This window comes from Pteronotus mesoamericanus, unplaced genomic scaffold (assembly GCF_021234165.1).
Source record: "Pteronotus mesoamericanus isolate MK-2021 breed Mesoamerican mustached bat unplaced genomic scaffold, CSHL_Meso_final contig_557, whole genome shotgun sequence".
Classification (NCBI taxonomy): Eukaryota; Metazoa; Chordata; class Mammalia; order Chiroptera; family Mormoopidae; genus Pteronotus; species Pteronotus mesoamericanus.
This window is the reverse complement of record NW_026555200.1, coordinates 1,730,338-1,746,363: the sequence shown is the minus strand read 5'-3', so window position 1 is coordinate 1,746,363 and position 16,026 is coordinate 1,730,338. Positions and strand designations below refer to the sequence as shown.

Sequence of the window (16,026 nt, the reverse complement as noted above, 5' to 3'; positions counted from 1 at the left end):
CCCCTACCCCCCACCCCCAGCCCAGCTCGACTCCTCAGTGAGGCAGGCGGCTCTCGCCAAGCACCGAACAGGGCCCCGTATTCACCATGTCGCATCTTGGTTGGGACAAGTATCACAGGCCTTGAAGGACAAATCCCACCGTAGACAGAGCTCAGAACGTGAGACAGCAGAAGACCAGTGCACAGTGGGTGCTTCACGCATGATGATCAAATTCACAAGTGGAGAGATTGGTGTCCGCTGTCACCAAGGGCAGGCACACATCCCCCTGAAGATTGGCCCCTGACCACAGGCTCCTGAGAAAAATAAAGCCGCTCCCCAGGGCCGCAGTTTGTCTCTCGTCTCAGCTCCAAGGGCGCTGATGTGGCACGTCAGCTGCTCACCTGTGCTGGCTCTGAGCAAGCTCCTGGGTCACGTGGGCACAGCTCACCTGGGTTCCCGGTCTCCCGCCCTCTCTCATGCCCCCCGCCCTGGCAGGGAGATAGGGGGGACTTTGAGTCCCCACCAGGTCTTATGATACTCATCTTATGAATGAGCAGGACCCAGTGGCCCCGTTACTGTCAGCCTAGCCCCAGCCTCTGCCCTGGTTAAGCCAGGGCTGATAAGGCAGGGTCCCCACATGTGGCTCCAGGCGGGGTGGGGGCGCCGCAGAACCTCAGCCACCTTCTGCGCACACTCTCCCAGCTGGGTGACAGCACGCAGACCCGCTATATGTGTGTTGGGGGGAGGGGCCCTCCCCTGAGTCCCTCTTGGCCCAGGAGCCCCGAGGACACGGCACCCCCAGCAGAGACCAGGCCAAGTTCACATCCAGGGTGAATCCACCACTTTAATGTCTTCAGAGAACTTTCAGGGAGATGGACGGAGGGTGCAAGTGGGGGAGCAGCGGCACCCGGGTTCAGAGAGTGAGGGACAGACGGACAGTCCATGGGACAGGTGTCCTTGTGGTGACAGCCTAGGAGCAGATGCTTAGCTACCGGAAGAGGCTACCCGCCCTCTGATGGGAGGGGGGCCAGAAGCAACAGAGGGAGGGGAGGGACTGAGCTCTGGGATCAAGGCAGGGTCCCCAGGCCCCGCTCCAAGTGGGTCTCCCAGGCCCTTTCCAAGTTGTCTGCCCGGGGGCCTGGCTGTTGGCTCCGCTGGGTGGCCTGCCCTAGTGTCTGCCGAGTCCTTGAGCTCGCCCATGGCAGAGACCCCGCGGGGGAAGGTGCCCGCATGAGCCAAGGAGGGAGAAGGGGGATTATGTCTCCCCCTGCTGGGGGCAGGTCCGAGGCACAGAGCGGTCCACGAGGAATGCTGGCCTCCCGTCCCTGCCTCCCTGTCCGTGCCTGCCCGGAGGGGTGAAGAGAGGCCCAGCCTGACCCGACGACGTCCTGCTAGGCCCAAGCTGCCCACCAGGCGAGGTCCCGGGGTGAGCAGGCCTCAGTTATAGAACACCTCGTCCTCCTCCGAGAGGGAGCCACTGTCCACTGAGGGCGGGGAGCCCTGCAGGCCGGCCCCGCCCTCGGGCCCCAGGCCCCCGGGCAGGCGCCGCCGGTGCTGCTGTTCGGGGCTAGGGGGCCGGGGGGCAGCCACCGTGATGGGGGGTTCCTCGGGGGATGGCCAGCCGTCAGGGGAGAGACAGGGGGAGAAGGCCAGAAGACTGTCATCCTGCGAGGGGCCGCTCAGAAGACTGTCCTGAAGGTAGATGCTGTCCAGGTCTGGAAAACCAGAGGGAGGTGGGGGTAAGAGATGGAGTCGGGGGCCGCTCCCCGCCCTCTCCTGATGCGTGAGTGTGGGCCAGAGGCAGAAGGCCAGCCTCCAAATTCTGCTTTGCCGCTGCCAGGCTGGGTGACCTTAGGCAAGTCACTGAACCTCTCTGAGCCCCAGTTTCTTCCTAGGTGTCATAGGAATAGTGATGGGAGTGTGTGGAGTGGTTAAGAGCAGGCTCTGTACTGAATCTGGCGCCCTGAGAATCGGGACAATCAGTGTTCTTCCCGAGCCTCCCCTCCCCGCACCGTGAGGGGGGATTGAATGAGATAACAGGTACGCAGGCTTCCCCCGGGACCCAGGCTCACTGACGCCCTCAGCAGTGGCCCTGGGCTCCGGCACACCGAGCCCTTAACCCATATTATCTATTGTTATCATTGCTATAATCTCCTCCATGCTCACGGCACGCTCCCTGAGCAGGATCACCAGCCCCAGGTTTCAGATGAAGAAACTGAGGCTGTGGGAAGGAGGGGCTTGTCTGAGTTCCCAGTGCGTTTGGTGACAGGGTGGCATCCAGCGCCAGCTCTGCGCCACCCACCCGCCCTGGCTCCCGCCTGGGGGTTACCCTGCAGCTGGACGGCGTCCTGGGGGTCATTCTCAGGGCGCAGCTCCTCGTTGTCCAGCGAGGACCAGGCGCTCAGTGTGGCCTCCGTGATGGCAAACTGCTCAGCGACCCCTGTGGGGGACAGTGGGACCCAGCTCAGAGAGGGCAGGGCAGAGGGTGGGGGTGCTGCAGATGGCCTGGCATCCAGGCCCCCCTGTGCCATTGTTTTTCCCACCCCGACAACGCCCCCGGGGTGATGCTGTGTCCCCTAAGGACCAGCGTTCTGGCTAGCGCCTGTGCCCAGGCCCCCGGCCCCCCACGGACCTGCGGCGAAGCGGGCCTCCCGCAGCTCGTCCGGGAGGCAGCAGTAGTGCTCCTGCTCGGCTGGGGATGGTGCCCAGCCCGACCGCTGCGCGCTCCAGCCCTTCCACTCGATGAGGTGGGCCACGCGGCCACGCGCCATGGCCGTGGGCTTCGTGATGTGGTCCTTGATGCTCTGTACCACCCCTGGGGACATGGAGAGCAGTCGAGTGACTGTCCTGACACAAGGGGCAGCCAGCAGCTGGTGGAATAATACATGTTGCCCGACTCGCCCAAGCACCATAAACTCTGGGGGGCAGCCTGTGCTCCTGAGCACCTGTTGCTTGGGCTCAGGAAGACGCCTCAGGCTCAGGAAGATGCCTCCTGCCCCCGAGATACTGTCCAGCTCCTCCCCTGCCCTGCCCAGCCGCCCTCAGTCCTGCAGGCAGCTCTTGAGAAAGTCCCTCTGTGGACCCATCTCAGGCAGACTTCACCCACTGCAGAGAGGTGGGGAGACCACACCAGGGGGATGGGGACCCATCAATCTAACTCGGGGGGGGGGTGCTCCCTGCAGAACCCAGCTCTTGGAGCCTGTGGGGCCACCATCCTTCCAGCTGCGATTCAGCTTTGCCCCACCTCCACGGACCACGCACAGCTGCCCTCCGGGGTGAGCCGTGCAAATTCCAGGGGCAGGAGAGAGCAGCTGACACCTACCCACAAGGGACGAGGTGGCCAGGGCTGCCACATTGTAGTTGCTGGAGCAGGACCTGGAGCCAGATAGGTAGCCGTTGGTGGTCTGGAAGCACCTCTGCAGGAGGGGGTGGGGTGAGCAGGTGGGGCAGACGTGCCTGAGGAAGGCCCCCCCACCACACCATCCCCATTAGCCACCCGCCCCAGGGCCGCTGGGCAGTGGGCGGGGCCAGCGCAACTGATTCAACTCCCCAGGACCGCCCCCCCTGCACCCACGGCTGGCAGGACTATGTGCCCACGCTGGGCCCGGGAAAGAGGGGCAATGGCTAGACCGGGGGATGGGCAGGCCCACTGACCTGCCAAGGATCCCAACAGAAATCCATCTGTTTGTCCTGTAAAAGGAGAAAGAGATCAGCAGAGCTGGCACGTTGTCAGCGGACGCTGGGAGCCCGAGGGACCTGGGTGGAGGTGTGGGTCACCTGGTGCTCCCTGGGGTTGGGGTCTGCCTACTCATGGGTCGTGCCCTGCTGTCCCCTGGCATGCAGCGGAGGGCGTGTGCGCACGCACGATGGGAGGCCAATGGTGACTCTGCCAGGAGAGGCCGGGGCTGCAGGGGGTAGACTGGCCCTGGGTCTGAGCTTTGACTTTGCCACTTCTGTTGGGTGTCCTTGGACTAGTGACATAACATCTCAGAACATCAGTTTCTTCCTCTGTAAAATGGGATGGTGCCATTTACCTCTTAGCTGCGGTGAAGCATAAATGAGATAATGTGGCCAAAGTGCCCAGCGCAATGCTTAGCATGTGGTATGTGCTCAAGATTAAAATAAAAATAAAATAAAATAAAATAAAATAGAATGGTAATTATATCCATTGGTAGGTTCAAGTCACCACCTCTAGGCCACGGGTGTCTAACATGCGGCCCAGGATGGCTGTGAATGTGGCCCAACACAAATCGTAAATTTACTTAAAACATTATGAGATTTCTTTTTTTGTGATTACGTGCTGCAATGTATTTAATGTGTGACCCAAGACAACTCTTCTTCTTCAGGTGTGGCCCAGAGACGCCTAAAGGTTGGACACCCCTGCTCTAGAGCAAGGGCGGAAATTACACACCAGGATTTGAGGTCCCGAGCTAGGTCTAAGAATCCTATTCCTTCTACTCTCCAGCAGGCTGTGCAGGCTGCCGAGGTGTCGTGGGCTGGTAACACAATGTGTTCTTTGCAAGGCTGAGTTAATTGGGGCGGGAAGCCCTGCAGGGTGCGGCTCTCTTTTCTAACAAGCCTGGTCCAGTCCCTGAAAGCCCGCCTGAGTCAGGCCTTCCTCCGCGGAATACCAAACCTTAGGGCCCCGATCACACATGAAGCAGCCAGGTCTGGCAGGGAGGGAGGAGGCTCCCGGTGGGGGGCTGTGGGGAAGCCCACGAACCGAGGTGCAGGCAGGATGAAGGTGGGGACGAAGCAGGATGACTTTACCTTGCCGGAGACATAGTCTGGAACAACGGTGGGTGGGAGGCTGGAGGGCAGGTCTGGGCTCAGGGGCTCTGTGCCCTGGGGCATGGGGCAATCCTTATGGACACTTGTGAACAGATCTGGAAACAACGAGACAGGCAGGAGGCACTCAGAAGAGCACAGCGCTCTCCTGCTCGTGAAGCTCGAGAACCTCATCCACGCAGAGAGAAGGGCAGTGTAGAGAGAGAGGGGCAGTGCTTTGTTCCTGGCTGCTGTCATTTTGTAGAAAACGACTCAAAGCCGTAGCAGGTCAGGAGCCCAGCCTGGTCCTCTCAATAGGAACGACTTGCCTTCCCGCTTGTTGCTGCACTTTCACGAATTCTGGCGCCCGCACTCCGGCATTCTTTTGACCCCACGAGACCTCTAACCCCCATACCCTACTCTCCACTAGCTCCTCGCGTCCTCGTGTCTCTCCTGGCCCCGCTAGGACTCCCTGGCATAGCCTATGAGCTCTCCTTTAAAGGTGCCCTTCCCCTCTTAGCCCTCTGCCCCGCCCCTCCGCCTGCCCTGGGCTGCTCTAGCGGCTTACAGGGCGCTGCCCAGGGCCTTCCCCCACCCCCCACCTTCCTGCTAAGTCTGCTTCCTGCCAGCCACGCTGACCACCTTCCCCGTCTTTCCTTCCCAGACCTCCGACACCGGCGCCCCGCCTCCCCGCCCCCTGCTGCCGGCTTCTCCCCATTCCTGGCTGGGATCCAGAAGCCCTCGAAAGGTATCGCCCCAATCTTTTCACCTCAAAACCCTGCCTGCATTTTTGCCGACACCATCTGCTTTCCCTCCTGTGACAAATGAAGACCTGTCCCTGCCCTCCCCCCAGGGGCTCTGTTCTCTCTCCTCTGCCGTCTGTGTTCTCCCCTCCCCAGACCGCCTGTCAGCGTGGCTCCTGCTGTGACACCTCTTCCGCTCCAGGACTCTCTGACATTCATGCTCCTCTCCCCTGCCTCAGGAGTCCCCTCACTGCTGGGTCGGCTCCCCTTCCCCGCTACCCGCCCCTGCACCTTAGCAGCCCAAGCCCCTTCCATCCTTTAAAAACCTTCTTCTGCCCTGGCTGGTGTGGCTCAGTGGATTGAGTGCTGGACTGTGAAGCAAAGGGTCACCGGTTCGATTCCCAGTTAGGGCACAGGCCGGGGTTGTGGGCCAGGCCCCCAGTGGGGGGGAGTGCACAAGGCAATCAATCGAAGTATCTCTCACACATCGATGGTTCTCTCCCTCTCTCTCCCTTCCCCCCTCTCAAAAAATAAATAAATATTAAAAGAATAAAAATAAAAACTTTCTTCCGCTCCCGCGTCCCTCCAGTGCCTTGTCCATCCCTCTTAGAAAGAGCTGTGTCTGACCCCTATTTCCTCGTCTCCCATTTCCCCCTCCACCGTTCCAAGCCACCTTTCACAAGGCAGCCCTTTGCAAGCTGCCAGGGCCTCCCCGTGGCCTCGCCCTCACCGGCCTGTCTGGGGGCCTGTCTGGGGGGCTGTGGACACAGCCCATCCCTCCCGCTCGAGCCACCCCCACCCCGGACCCCGCTCTCGGCCCCCTCCACCTTGCTGGCTGCTCCTCTCATCCTCCCTCCCCGCTCAGCCCTGGCGCCTGCCCCGTGGCTCCATCCTGGGCCAGGCTCACCTTGTCTGTCTCCCAGGCCGGCCATGGCGGGCAGCCGGGCCCACATGGACACTTCCAGCCCCGACAACTGAACTTCCAGCTCCCTACTTGGGGGCCCAAGCAAACCTCGGCAAAATGGAAGTTGCAAACCGGGTCCGTTTTCCTCTACTTCCACCGTTTTAGAAAATGAGGCAACCGTCCACCCAGCTGTACCAACTAAAACTCCAGGGGGTGCCATGGAGCCCTGCCTGCCCCCATCCCAACCCCAAACACCCATCTAATCCACCGGCCAGCCCTCTGGCTCTTCAGCCTCATGGACATTTGTCCCCATCTACACCCACCGCGGCTCCTCTTACGGGAGCCGCCGCCCTCTCACCAGGAGGAGCGGGCTTCTTGAACCCCCTCTCCCGGCCCCCGCAGCCCCCTCTCCACCCAGCAGCACAGGGGCCGTACGTTCCAGCCACTCTGGCCTCCTTGCTGCTCCTCTGGTGGCCAAGCGTGCTCTTTGTCCTTGCTGTCCCCTCTGCCTGGATCACTCTTTCCCCAGATCTTCCTGAACCTCGTCATTTGAGCCCCAACTCACCTCCTCAGAGAGGCCTTCCCTGACCACCCGATTCGATGTGGCCCTCCCCGAGCCCACGCCGGCCACCAGTCACTCCCTGTCACAGTCGTCACTGTCTGGTATTGTTTTGCTTATTTGCGTGTCCAGTTGCTCTCCCCACCGTGAATGGGAGCACAGGAGAGCAGACACCAGCCAGCCCTGCTCACTGCTCCGTCCCTGGAGCCTAGAACCCTGCCCGGCACTAGCAGGTGCTTTTTGGACATCTGTGAAGAGTTGTCTGCCTTCATTACCACATGTAGCACAGGCTGCCTGGTAAAAGCGTTTATGTGCGAGTCGCAGGGATCAGCCCTGTCGTCAACGTATCCTCAGGGCCTTCCACACAGCAGGTTCCCCCCGGCTGCCAGGAGAAGGAACAGACCAGACCGAACAACTGGGACTGCTGGACCGAGTTCTCCAGCTGCGCCGAGGACGCCTCTGCCCCCCGGGGTAACTGGGAACACCCTTATCCATTTGATTAATGCATCCATTTACTCTCGGAGCCATTCAAGAGCATTCGCTGGGCGCCTGCCATGCGCCGGACACTGTTCAGGGCACAGTGTGGGCGGGGGGCACCGGGGCAAGCAAGACAGAGATGGATTCTGCCCCCATGGAGCTCACATTCGAGTGTGGGGGGGACAGACTATGAACCCAAATCTCACAAATGCATAAGACCAACAAGATGGCGATAATAACCGTGGAGAGAGAAGAGGAACCCTGTGGCCGGCGGTAGGGGGAGCTGGAGAGGGCTCCTCAGAGCTGAGGCCTGAGAGCCCAGATATGTGAACCCCTGGCGGGATCGTCCCTCCTTCATTCATTGGCCTGTGCAGCCATCCATTCATTCCTGACCACAGCACACAGCACACAGGCAGTACCTGGCAATCAGGACCTGAGCCCTGGCGGTCTGACCCCGAGACTCACTCTCTTCCAAAGCACAGAAGAGGTTCCGTGAGTCTGGTGGGCTTGGGGCGGCCCAGGGGAGCGGATGGAGAGCTGGCCAGGAGCGGGTGCTGGCAGAAAGGTACTCTGGGAGGAAGGTGCTCCAGGCACAGCTTGCACAAAGCCGCCGAGTCTCGAGGGGCCAAGGCAGGGAGGGGAGCCCCCTGTGGGACACTCGTCCCAGCTTCCTGCCTGACCTGTCCCAGGCGCTGGCTCCCAACACTCGGACGGCACCGAAGTGGACAGGGCTCCCTGGAGGGAGCTGCGGCCAGCGTGGGTCTGAGGGCTGGAGGCAGGAGGCGTGGGGCTGACCCGGAGACTCTGAGGCTTGTGGGGGTGTTAACAGGGAGGGGAAGAAGTGGGCCGACAGGACAGTGTGGGGGCTCCACCCAACCCCCCTCATCCCTTTGGATCTCTTTCCTGGTTTTGTGCACCCACAGCCCCCTCGCCTTGTGCTTTGCTTCTAATGGGCAGCACCTGTGGCTCTTTCCAGGTGGGCTGCCCTCAGGCACCTGGAGCTGAAACTACCTGAGAGTTTGTGCTGGCCCCACCCTTAGCGCGAGTGGCCCTTAGCCAATGACTGGAGGTGCAGGACCCTGGCCCCTTTATTTGGGGTCAGAACGCTCTGAGCTTAACTTTCATTCCAGAGGCCCCTGTGGGCTCAGCCTGAGGTCGCCCCCTGCAAGACGACAGACACCCTTTCCTAGCTCTGGGTCCTCTGTCCTGCTGTCTCCCTTCCTTCCTATGTCAGTTGTACCCAGGTCCTCGTTTCAGGGCCTGCTCCAGAGAGAGATGGGTCAGGCTCTGGTGCCACTGCTTCCAGTTCAGATCCCAGCTCTGCCCTTCACTACCCGTGGGACCTGGAGCAAGTGACGTTGCCTCGCGGAGCCTGCGTTTTCCGCACCTGTAAAACAGACAGTGGAGGGGGCTGTGCTTGTTCTTCGGGAACTGTCTACTAGGATCTCAAAGTGATAACAAAGAGGCACGAAGGCCCACGTTTTGAAGAAAGCCATCGTTGGGGTCAGGGTCGGGGGCACAGAGGCCCTGGTCCGGGGGCGGAGCCGGCGCTGCTACCCCCGCCTCAGCCACCCTTCTGACTCTGGCCACCTAAGGAAGTGAGAGGCCCCCAGCCTTGCAGAACTCTGGGGTCCTGCAAAGGAAAGGCCAGCATCTCACCCACCCCCAGCTGGACGGCTGCACCGGAGCAGGAGGGGTGGCTGCCGCGGGGCTCGGGCTGGGGCAGGGCCCGAGACCGGAACGACTTCCTGCGCTTGCGTATGGGGTCATGAGGCAAAATATATTTATTCCTATGGGTTCCGGTCAAAAAACTTAGAAAGCCACCACTCTTAAGGGTCCAGGAGCACCAGCTGGGGCTGCCAAGGTGCAGTTCAAGGTGGCGCAGGCTACAGGCTGCACCTGGGAACTTTGAGAGGCACCGGAACATTTCTAGGACCCCTGGCCATCGTCTGAAGCTGTTTTAAAACTCTGCAACCACAGGCCTGGGGAAGGAGGGGAGACGCGCAGACAGGAGCTGGGAGGTGACCACAAAGGCCTGGAGGAGATGTGACTCGAACAAGGTCATTCGTCAAGGAGGCGGTGGTGGGCTCGGTGGGCTCCTGGCTCCCAGCCCCGCCCTAGCCTTCCTGCCCCCTCCTCAGCACGGGGCAGGGGCCTCTGCCAAAGCCGCCCTCTCCCCCTGAGGACTTTGGCCCCGTGAGGTCATGGGCTGGTTGCCATGGAGACGTCAGGTAATGAACCAGCCCAGGGTGAAATCACAGGCTGCTCTTCGCCCAGCTGGGACTGCGGCCACGTCACCACCGGCAACTGGAAAAACACAGCATGTCATGTGGGGTGGGGGCTGGGGGACAAGGAGCCCCTAGCCACAGCTCCTGTGGGCACCTCTCGCTCCACACCCTGTGCCCCTGACCTCAAGGTCGGAGGCCCCTTCTCAGGCCTGCTTCCTCCCCCACCTCCCCTGGTCACAGAAGTGACAGGCCTCCGGTTGCCATGGCAACCTGGAGGGGCCCATTTTGATCCTTCAAGGAGAAGGGTGTCATGCAGATGTCTCCTTCAGAAGACAAGCCTCTCCTCTGCTTGCTTAGGATGATGCCTGCCCCCCCGCACGCCAGCTTCTCCGCTTTAGAGTCCAGCTGCCCAGATGGTTCCTCCTGATATCTACCCTAATCCCCTCCTGCTGCAAAGCTGCCACACTGGTTTTCTCAGCTTGTTTCTTTGGTGAGTCTGCAGCACAACTGCTCAGACTCTGCACACCTGCTTCCGAGTCATGTAGCCCCTTTACCTGTTCCTTGGCACCCCATGCCCCAGCCCGTTAATTATCGCTGCTGCCACCTTCTCCCAGAGGGAGGCCGGGGGGCCCATGCTCCTCCCCAGCAGCCCAGGGAGGGTAAACCTCCTCCTGAAACCACGCAGTGATGCCCTGGCTGGTGCGGCTCAGTGGACTGAGTGCCACCCTGCGAACCGAAAGGTCGCTGGTTTGATTCCCATTCAGGGCACATGCGGCTCCAGATCCCTAGATGGGATCTTGAGCATCGACGTTTCTCGCCCTCTCTTTCTCCGTCCCTCCCCTCTCTTAAAAATAAAGAAATAGGCTTCTCAGGACCCGTGTGCTATGTGCTGCATGGCTGTCACATGCCAGGCCAGAGCCTGGCCTTGGCTCTGAAGAGGACATAGTGGGCAAAGCATTTCTCTCATGGTCCCTGCCCTGGGTGTAGATCCCAGCTCTTCGCTGCCAGCTCTGGGACTTGTGACACAGCTCCTGTGAGCCTCAGGGTGTCTCATCTGCGACAACCTGGGACCATTGCACTCCTCGGGAAAGGGCCGCCCTGAGGAGCAAGCCCCAGCCAGGGGGCGCACTCTATAAATGGCAGCTGCTCTGTCCCTCTCCCCTCCCAAACCTCAGACCCTCCCTGTGGACCAAGGAACAGAGCTCGGTCACCACTGCCCTGGTCCTGTCCCCAGGGCCGAAGCTTGCCTTGAGGGCTGCAGAGGGAGGCCACACTGGGTGTGCCCTTGGCCATTGCTGCGCAGGCTCAAGTAGACAGAGTGCCCCCCAGGACGGTCATTTACAAATCACCAGGGCCAAGTGGTAGCTTTGTCAGTGAGCTGGGCAGCTCAGAGATGCCCAAGGCGGTCCCTTTCTGTGCCCAGCCAAGGACAGAGAGAGATAGCGGGCTCCTCTCCAGAACTTCTAGACATCCCGGTTCCTTCCTACTTCCTCTGCCACGCTGTGGCCCAACTTCTTTGAAGACCCCGCTCTAGCCTCACCACCTTCAGGCACCCTGCCTAGATTGGCCTCAGCTGTATTAAGATGCTCCTGTACCAGCAGCCCCCACGGGCAAAGTCTGGTCTGCAGTGATTTGCTGCCTGTTTATTAAACACCTATTGAGTGTCAGGTGCTGTCCTAGTCCGTTTCATCCACAAGATCTTGTTTAAGCCGTCACAAAGTTTGCACTATTAGGCTCTTTTTTTCAGAGAGGTTAAATCACTTCTACAAGGTCAGCAGGTAGGAAGTGGCAGAGACGGGGTTCACACCTGGGCTGGTCTGAAACTCCAAAGCTTGCGCTCCAACCACTAACAGCGCTGAACTCCTAAGAGGTCCTCTGGCCATTTTCCCGGTCCTCTGGTCATTTTCCCGTGTGTGTGTGTGTGTGTGTGTGTGTGTGTGTGTGTGTGTGTCCTGCATCCCCCGTTAGACTATTCCAAGGCCAAGGTTGTGTCTCCCTGCTACAGCTGTGAGCTCTGAAAGGGCAAGGCCCCACCTACTGCTTCCTCAGTCTCCCCACAGTGCTCGGTGCAAGACTCTGCTCCCGGGCTCTGCCAGGGCTCCCGGGAGCCCGCATATGGCGGCTGGAAGTGGGGGATCATGGTCAGCAGGCCCTGGGGACTACGGGTGGCTGTGGTCAGCCCCCTTAGGGCTGAGCCTTCTCCCAGACACAGTCAGGTGTCTGACCTTCCAGAAGAAAGTCCTCGAGCTCCAATTTCTGCCCTCTGCTCTCACTCTGCTCCCAGCGGCCAGTGCGCTGAGCCCCCCAGGGTGGGGCCCGGAGGCTGGCGGCTGGTGGCTGCCTGGAGGAAAGCCTGGGGCAGGCAGAGAGGTTCTGGTGCAGGGGCATGGGGGGGGGGGCGCTTGGGACCCTGAAGCTGGACAGAATGGGGGGCAGCTATTAACTCCCCTCTGCTCCCTGTGGATTGTCACCAGTGGTGGCAGCAAAGCTCAAACCAAACACGAGCCATGCGCTCGGCGCCTCCCTCCACGCAGGGGATGTGAGGAGGCAACGGGCCGGGGTTCTGGGCTCAGGCTGTGGGGCCTCTCCATGGCCTGGCTGTATGACCTCCAGTAAAACTCACCCGTCTCGGAGCCCACGACCCTCCTCCCAGGGTGGCAGGAGGACTAACTAGGTCAGGAGGCCGAAGGCTCAGCCTGGCTCCAGATAAACGCGCCACAAACAATCGTTAAAAATAAACAGGGAACGCAAAATGGCTCCCGGAGGCGGCATTTGTTGCCTTAATCTGGTCCCCACCACTCGCCCCACATCCTCAGCGCCTCTAGTGCCTGCCACCCGCTACTTTTCCCATGAAAAGGTTGGGGCTTGAAGCCTGTGTAGCTCCCCCTTTCCCAGCCAAGAGGATCTTGATCAGCTGTCTGCACAGAAGGGGGATAATAAAAGTGAAAGGAACACCTACCACGAGTGCTTACTTACTACATGCCAAGTACTGGTCTGAGTGCTTGCCATGAATTTAGCTTTTTCATCCCCTCCCAGCAACCCTAGGACATCCGTGCTGGTATTATTCCCATTTTGGAGATGAGAACACTGAGGCACACACAAAAGGGTAAGTAAGTGGCTGAGGTCGCAGGGCTAGTGCTGGTGGAGCAGGGATGTGAACCCAGGCTGGACGGCCCCGCTCCTGGCCTCTCAGGCCTGGCTCAGAGAAGCTGCCTGCTGCCTGGGGCGGAGGAGGGGGCTGTCCCGTGTGTTGTCTACACCTGGGGTTAGGGTTTGGCTGGGGCGGTCCCAGCACCAGGCTCCCGCCCCCGCCTGGGTGCAGGCTGCACACCTGGCACAGGAGAGCACTTGGAATAAGGGGGCAGTTCTTGGCAGTGGGTGCAGGTGTGGAGACCAGGTTCTCCGGGCTCGGAAGCCAAGGAAGCCGGCAGCTGGAGAGGAGCAGGGCAGGTGCCGGCACCGAGACTGAGGGCTGGCGGTGGGGTGCAGAGGCAAAGGGCCAGGCTCTGGGTTCAAATCCTGCCTCTGTCTCTGCCTCTGCTATTTCTCATAGGCAGCCCCCGAGCAAGTCACTCAACTCCTTTCTGCTCAGTTTGGGGACCGTGATAGTACGTGCCACCAAATAGTTTGTTGTGCCTAAAAAGGTCCCAACCAGTACTTGGTAAATTGTCAGCACTGGGCGTTAGTGACAATTAGAGGGGTGTGCGACCTCCACTCAGCGGTTCAGCCACCCAGAGTTGCTGGGACGGTGGCTGGTGGTCCTCACACCTTGTCGGAGGGCCTAGACCCTGGTCCTGACGCTGCCTTGAGTGACCTTGGCAGGCGTCCCTTCCTCCCAGCCTCTGAACTGCTCTCAGCCGGTCTGCAGCTCACAGGCAAGTCCCGCAGCCCCTTGCATGGGGTGGCCAAGTGATGGGGGAAGGGACAGTCACCAAAAAGCACCAGATCCCAAGTCTCCCTACACCCAGGGACAGCCCAGAGCGGGAGCTTCTGGAGAGACCCTGAGAGCCTGTCACTGCTAAAGAGCCCTAAACACTCTTCATTCTTACAACTACCTTCCCGCTCCAGCCAGGCCGTAGGCCTCACGGGCGCGGGTGCTGTGCTCATCGACGCTGGACACCCAGTGTGGGCACGGTGCCTGGCGCACGGTAGGTGTCATGTTAGTATCAGCTTAATAAATAAGTGAATGAACCTCACACAGCCCGACCCCACCCATGGTCCCGCCCTGACAGCCTCCTGAGACATCCTGAGCCATGCCCCTGAGTGCCCCACAGGGACGAGTGAGCAGAGCCCCTTAGAGGCCACAGGATGGAGGGAGAGGTCTTGTTGTCCCCTCCTCAACAACCCCTGGGTCAAGGACAAGGCCCCCTGTCCTCCCGGGCTTGCCCAGCCCCTCCCCAAGGCCCATTTATCCCTCTGCACCTGAAAAAGCTACTGGGGGCGATGGGTGGGGTGGCAGCCCCCCACGGCCCTGTGGCTGGGATCGGCGGGTTTGGCCAGTCACCTCCACCCCCAGCGCCACCCCCCGCCACTGCCCCGACGCACTGCAGGGCCAAGACCCCTGGTGGGAGAGTGGCTCAGCTGACCTCTTCTAAAGTGTTGCTCAGCAGCCTGTTGGAAAGCTGGTGGCGGGGAGGGCTCTAAGGACCAGCCTGCCACCCTCCAGGGAAGCTCCCCGCGGCTCCGGGTGCCCCCTTGGGGGACACAGGGAGGGGGCAGTGGCAGACAGGCTCTCGCTGGCTTTTACAGCTCACAGACAGATGGGCCCCGGGGTGACTGGGAACACCAGCTGTCTCCTCCCTTCCCACTGCCTGACCGAGGGTGGGGGTGGGGATGAGGAGTTAGGATGAGGGTGGCCGAGGACCCGGAACCTTCTTTATAACCTGTTCACCTCCACGAAACCCTCGCTGCCAGTGGGGTTCAGGGGCATGGGATAAGGGGACAGACATGGGGCGTGTCCAGCTAGTAAGGCCTGTGTCTTGGGGGTGTGTGGGAGGGAGAATATTCTCCTGGTCCCCCACCCCCCACCCCCAAGTGCCTCCAGAACAGTCAGGTAAATCAGGAGCCCCCTTTCCCTCCAAGACACACAACAGGGGGTGCGTGGCTGCTGGAAAGGTAGTGACCCTGCTTCAGGCCACCTGCCAGGGTGTGGTTCCAAGCGGGGCTGGAGCTGCCGTGACCTCCCTGCCCTCTCTCTCGGCGCTGCACCCCATCCTCCCAGCCCTGTCGAGGGCGAGGCGGGGGCACCGCATTTCCTAGGGTTCACCCCGCCCCCCCGCGCCGGGGTGGGGTGGGGATGCGGCTGGTCAGGAAGGGCGGGTTGCCCACCCTCACTTCCCAGTTTTCTTGGAGCGTCCCGAGGGGATGTGTGCGCGTTCTCGGCGCGGGGACCCGGGCCCCCACCCCCACCAGCCCGCGGCCTCCTCACCTCGCGACACACAGGAGCCCATCACGGGGCCGCGGGGCCGGGGCGCTGCGCCTTGGGTGCGTCGGACCGCCGGGCGATCATGTCTCCGCAGCCTGGGGCTCGCGCGTGGCCCGGGCGCAGGGGAAGGGCGGGAGGGGAAGGGGCAGGGGTTCCTCTCTGCTCGGCCGCCTCTCAGCTCGGTCCCCGCCGCCGCCGCCGCCGCCGCCTTCCGCGCCAGCTGCTGCCAGCACCGCGGATTGGTGTGTGTCGGGGGAGGGGAGCCGGGACCGCTCGCCCGGAACCCGGAGCGCGGAGCCAAGCGAGGGTGCCCGCCCCTTCCCAGCCCCCGCGCCACCGCCTCGCGCACCTGTTGTCGCAGCGGCGCTGGGGGCGGGGCGGCGGGTGTTGGGGGTTGAGGGGCGTGCGGGGCGGTGGTATTTCTGGCCCTCACCTGGCACCGCCCGGTGGCAGGGGCTGAAGGTCAGGGAAGGGGGCGGTGGGGGCGGGGAGACCTCTAGCATTTGGGACACAAAGTGCACAACGTTAACTGAGCAACGACGACCAGACACCTGGCCGAGAGCAGTAACAACCGTCCCATTATACGCCCGCTTCGCAGGGGAAGAGACAGACTCACGGAAGTCAGGCGGCTGCCTTGCCTGAGATCCCCTAGCTGAGAGGGGCACTCCTCACTCGGGGAGGCTGGCCCAGGGCGGCGGTACAGAGGGTGGCGCCCCTCCTCGCGTCTCCCGCCCCGCCTGAAGGGGGCAGCACCTGCCTCTCCAGCCTTGGCTGGACCATGTGAACCCAGGCGCAGGGATTAGCTGAGCCCTGGTGTCCTGTCTAAGGACGGACAGTGGTCCACTCTCATTACTCACACGTGTACACACACGTACACAAACTAGTGCACACCCACAGTGTGTGCAACAGCCACACGCTCTCACATTTACACAGCACCCCCTCCC

The 16,026-nt window shown here is 61.5% G+C and overlaps 1 protein-coding gene across 1 annotated transcript; it reads right to left on the bottom strand.

Moving 5' to 3' along the window:
* Positions 1–811: 811 nt before the first annotated feature.
* FAM131C (family with sequence similarity 131 member C) lies at positions 812–15,337 on the bottom strand. The gene is made up of 7 exons (XM_054579625.1): positions 15,086–15,337; positions 4,750–4,865; positions 3,634–3,669; positions 3,302–3,395; positions 2,612–2,794; positions 2,309–2,419; positions 812–1,694 (listed from the first exon to the last, which is right to left on the bottom strand). Exons 1-7 carry the CDS (start codon positions 15,105–15,107, stop codon positions 1,417–1,419), a joined length of 840 nt encoding a protein of 279 aa, XP_054435600.1. The 5' UTR covers positions 15,108–15,337; the 3' UTR covers positions 812–1,416.
* Positions 15,338–16,026: the final 689 nt, after the last annotated feature.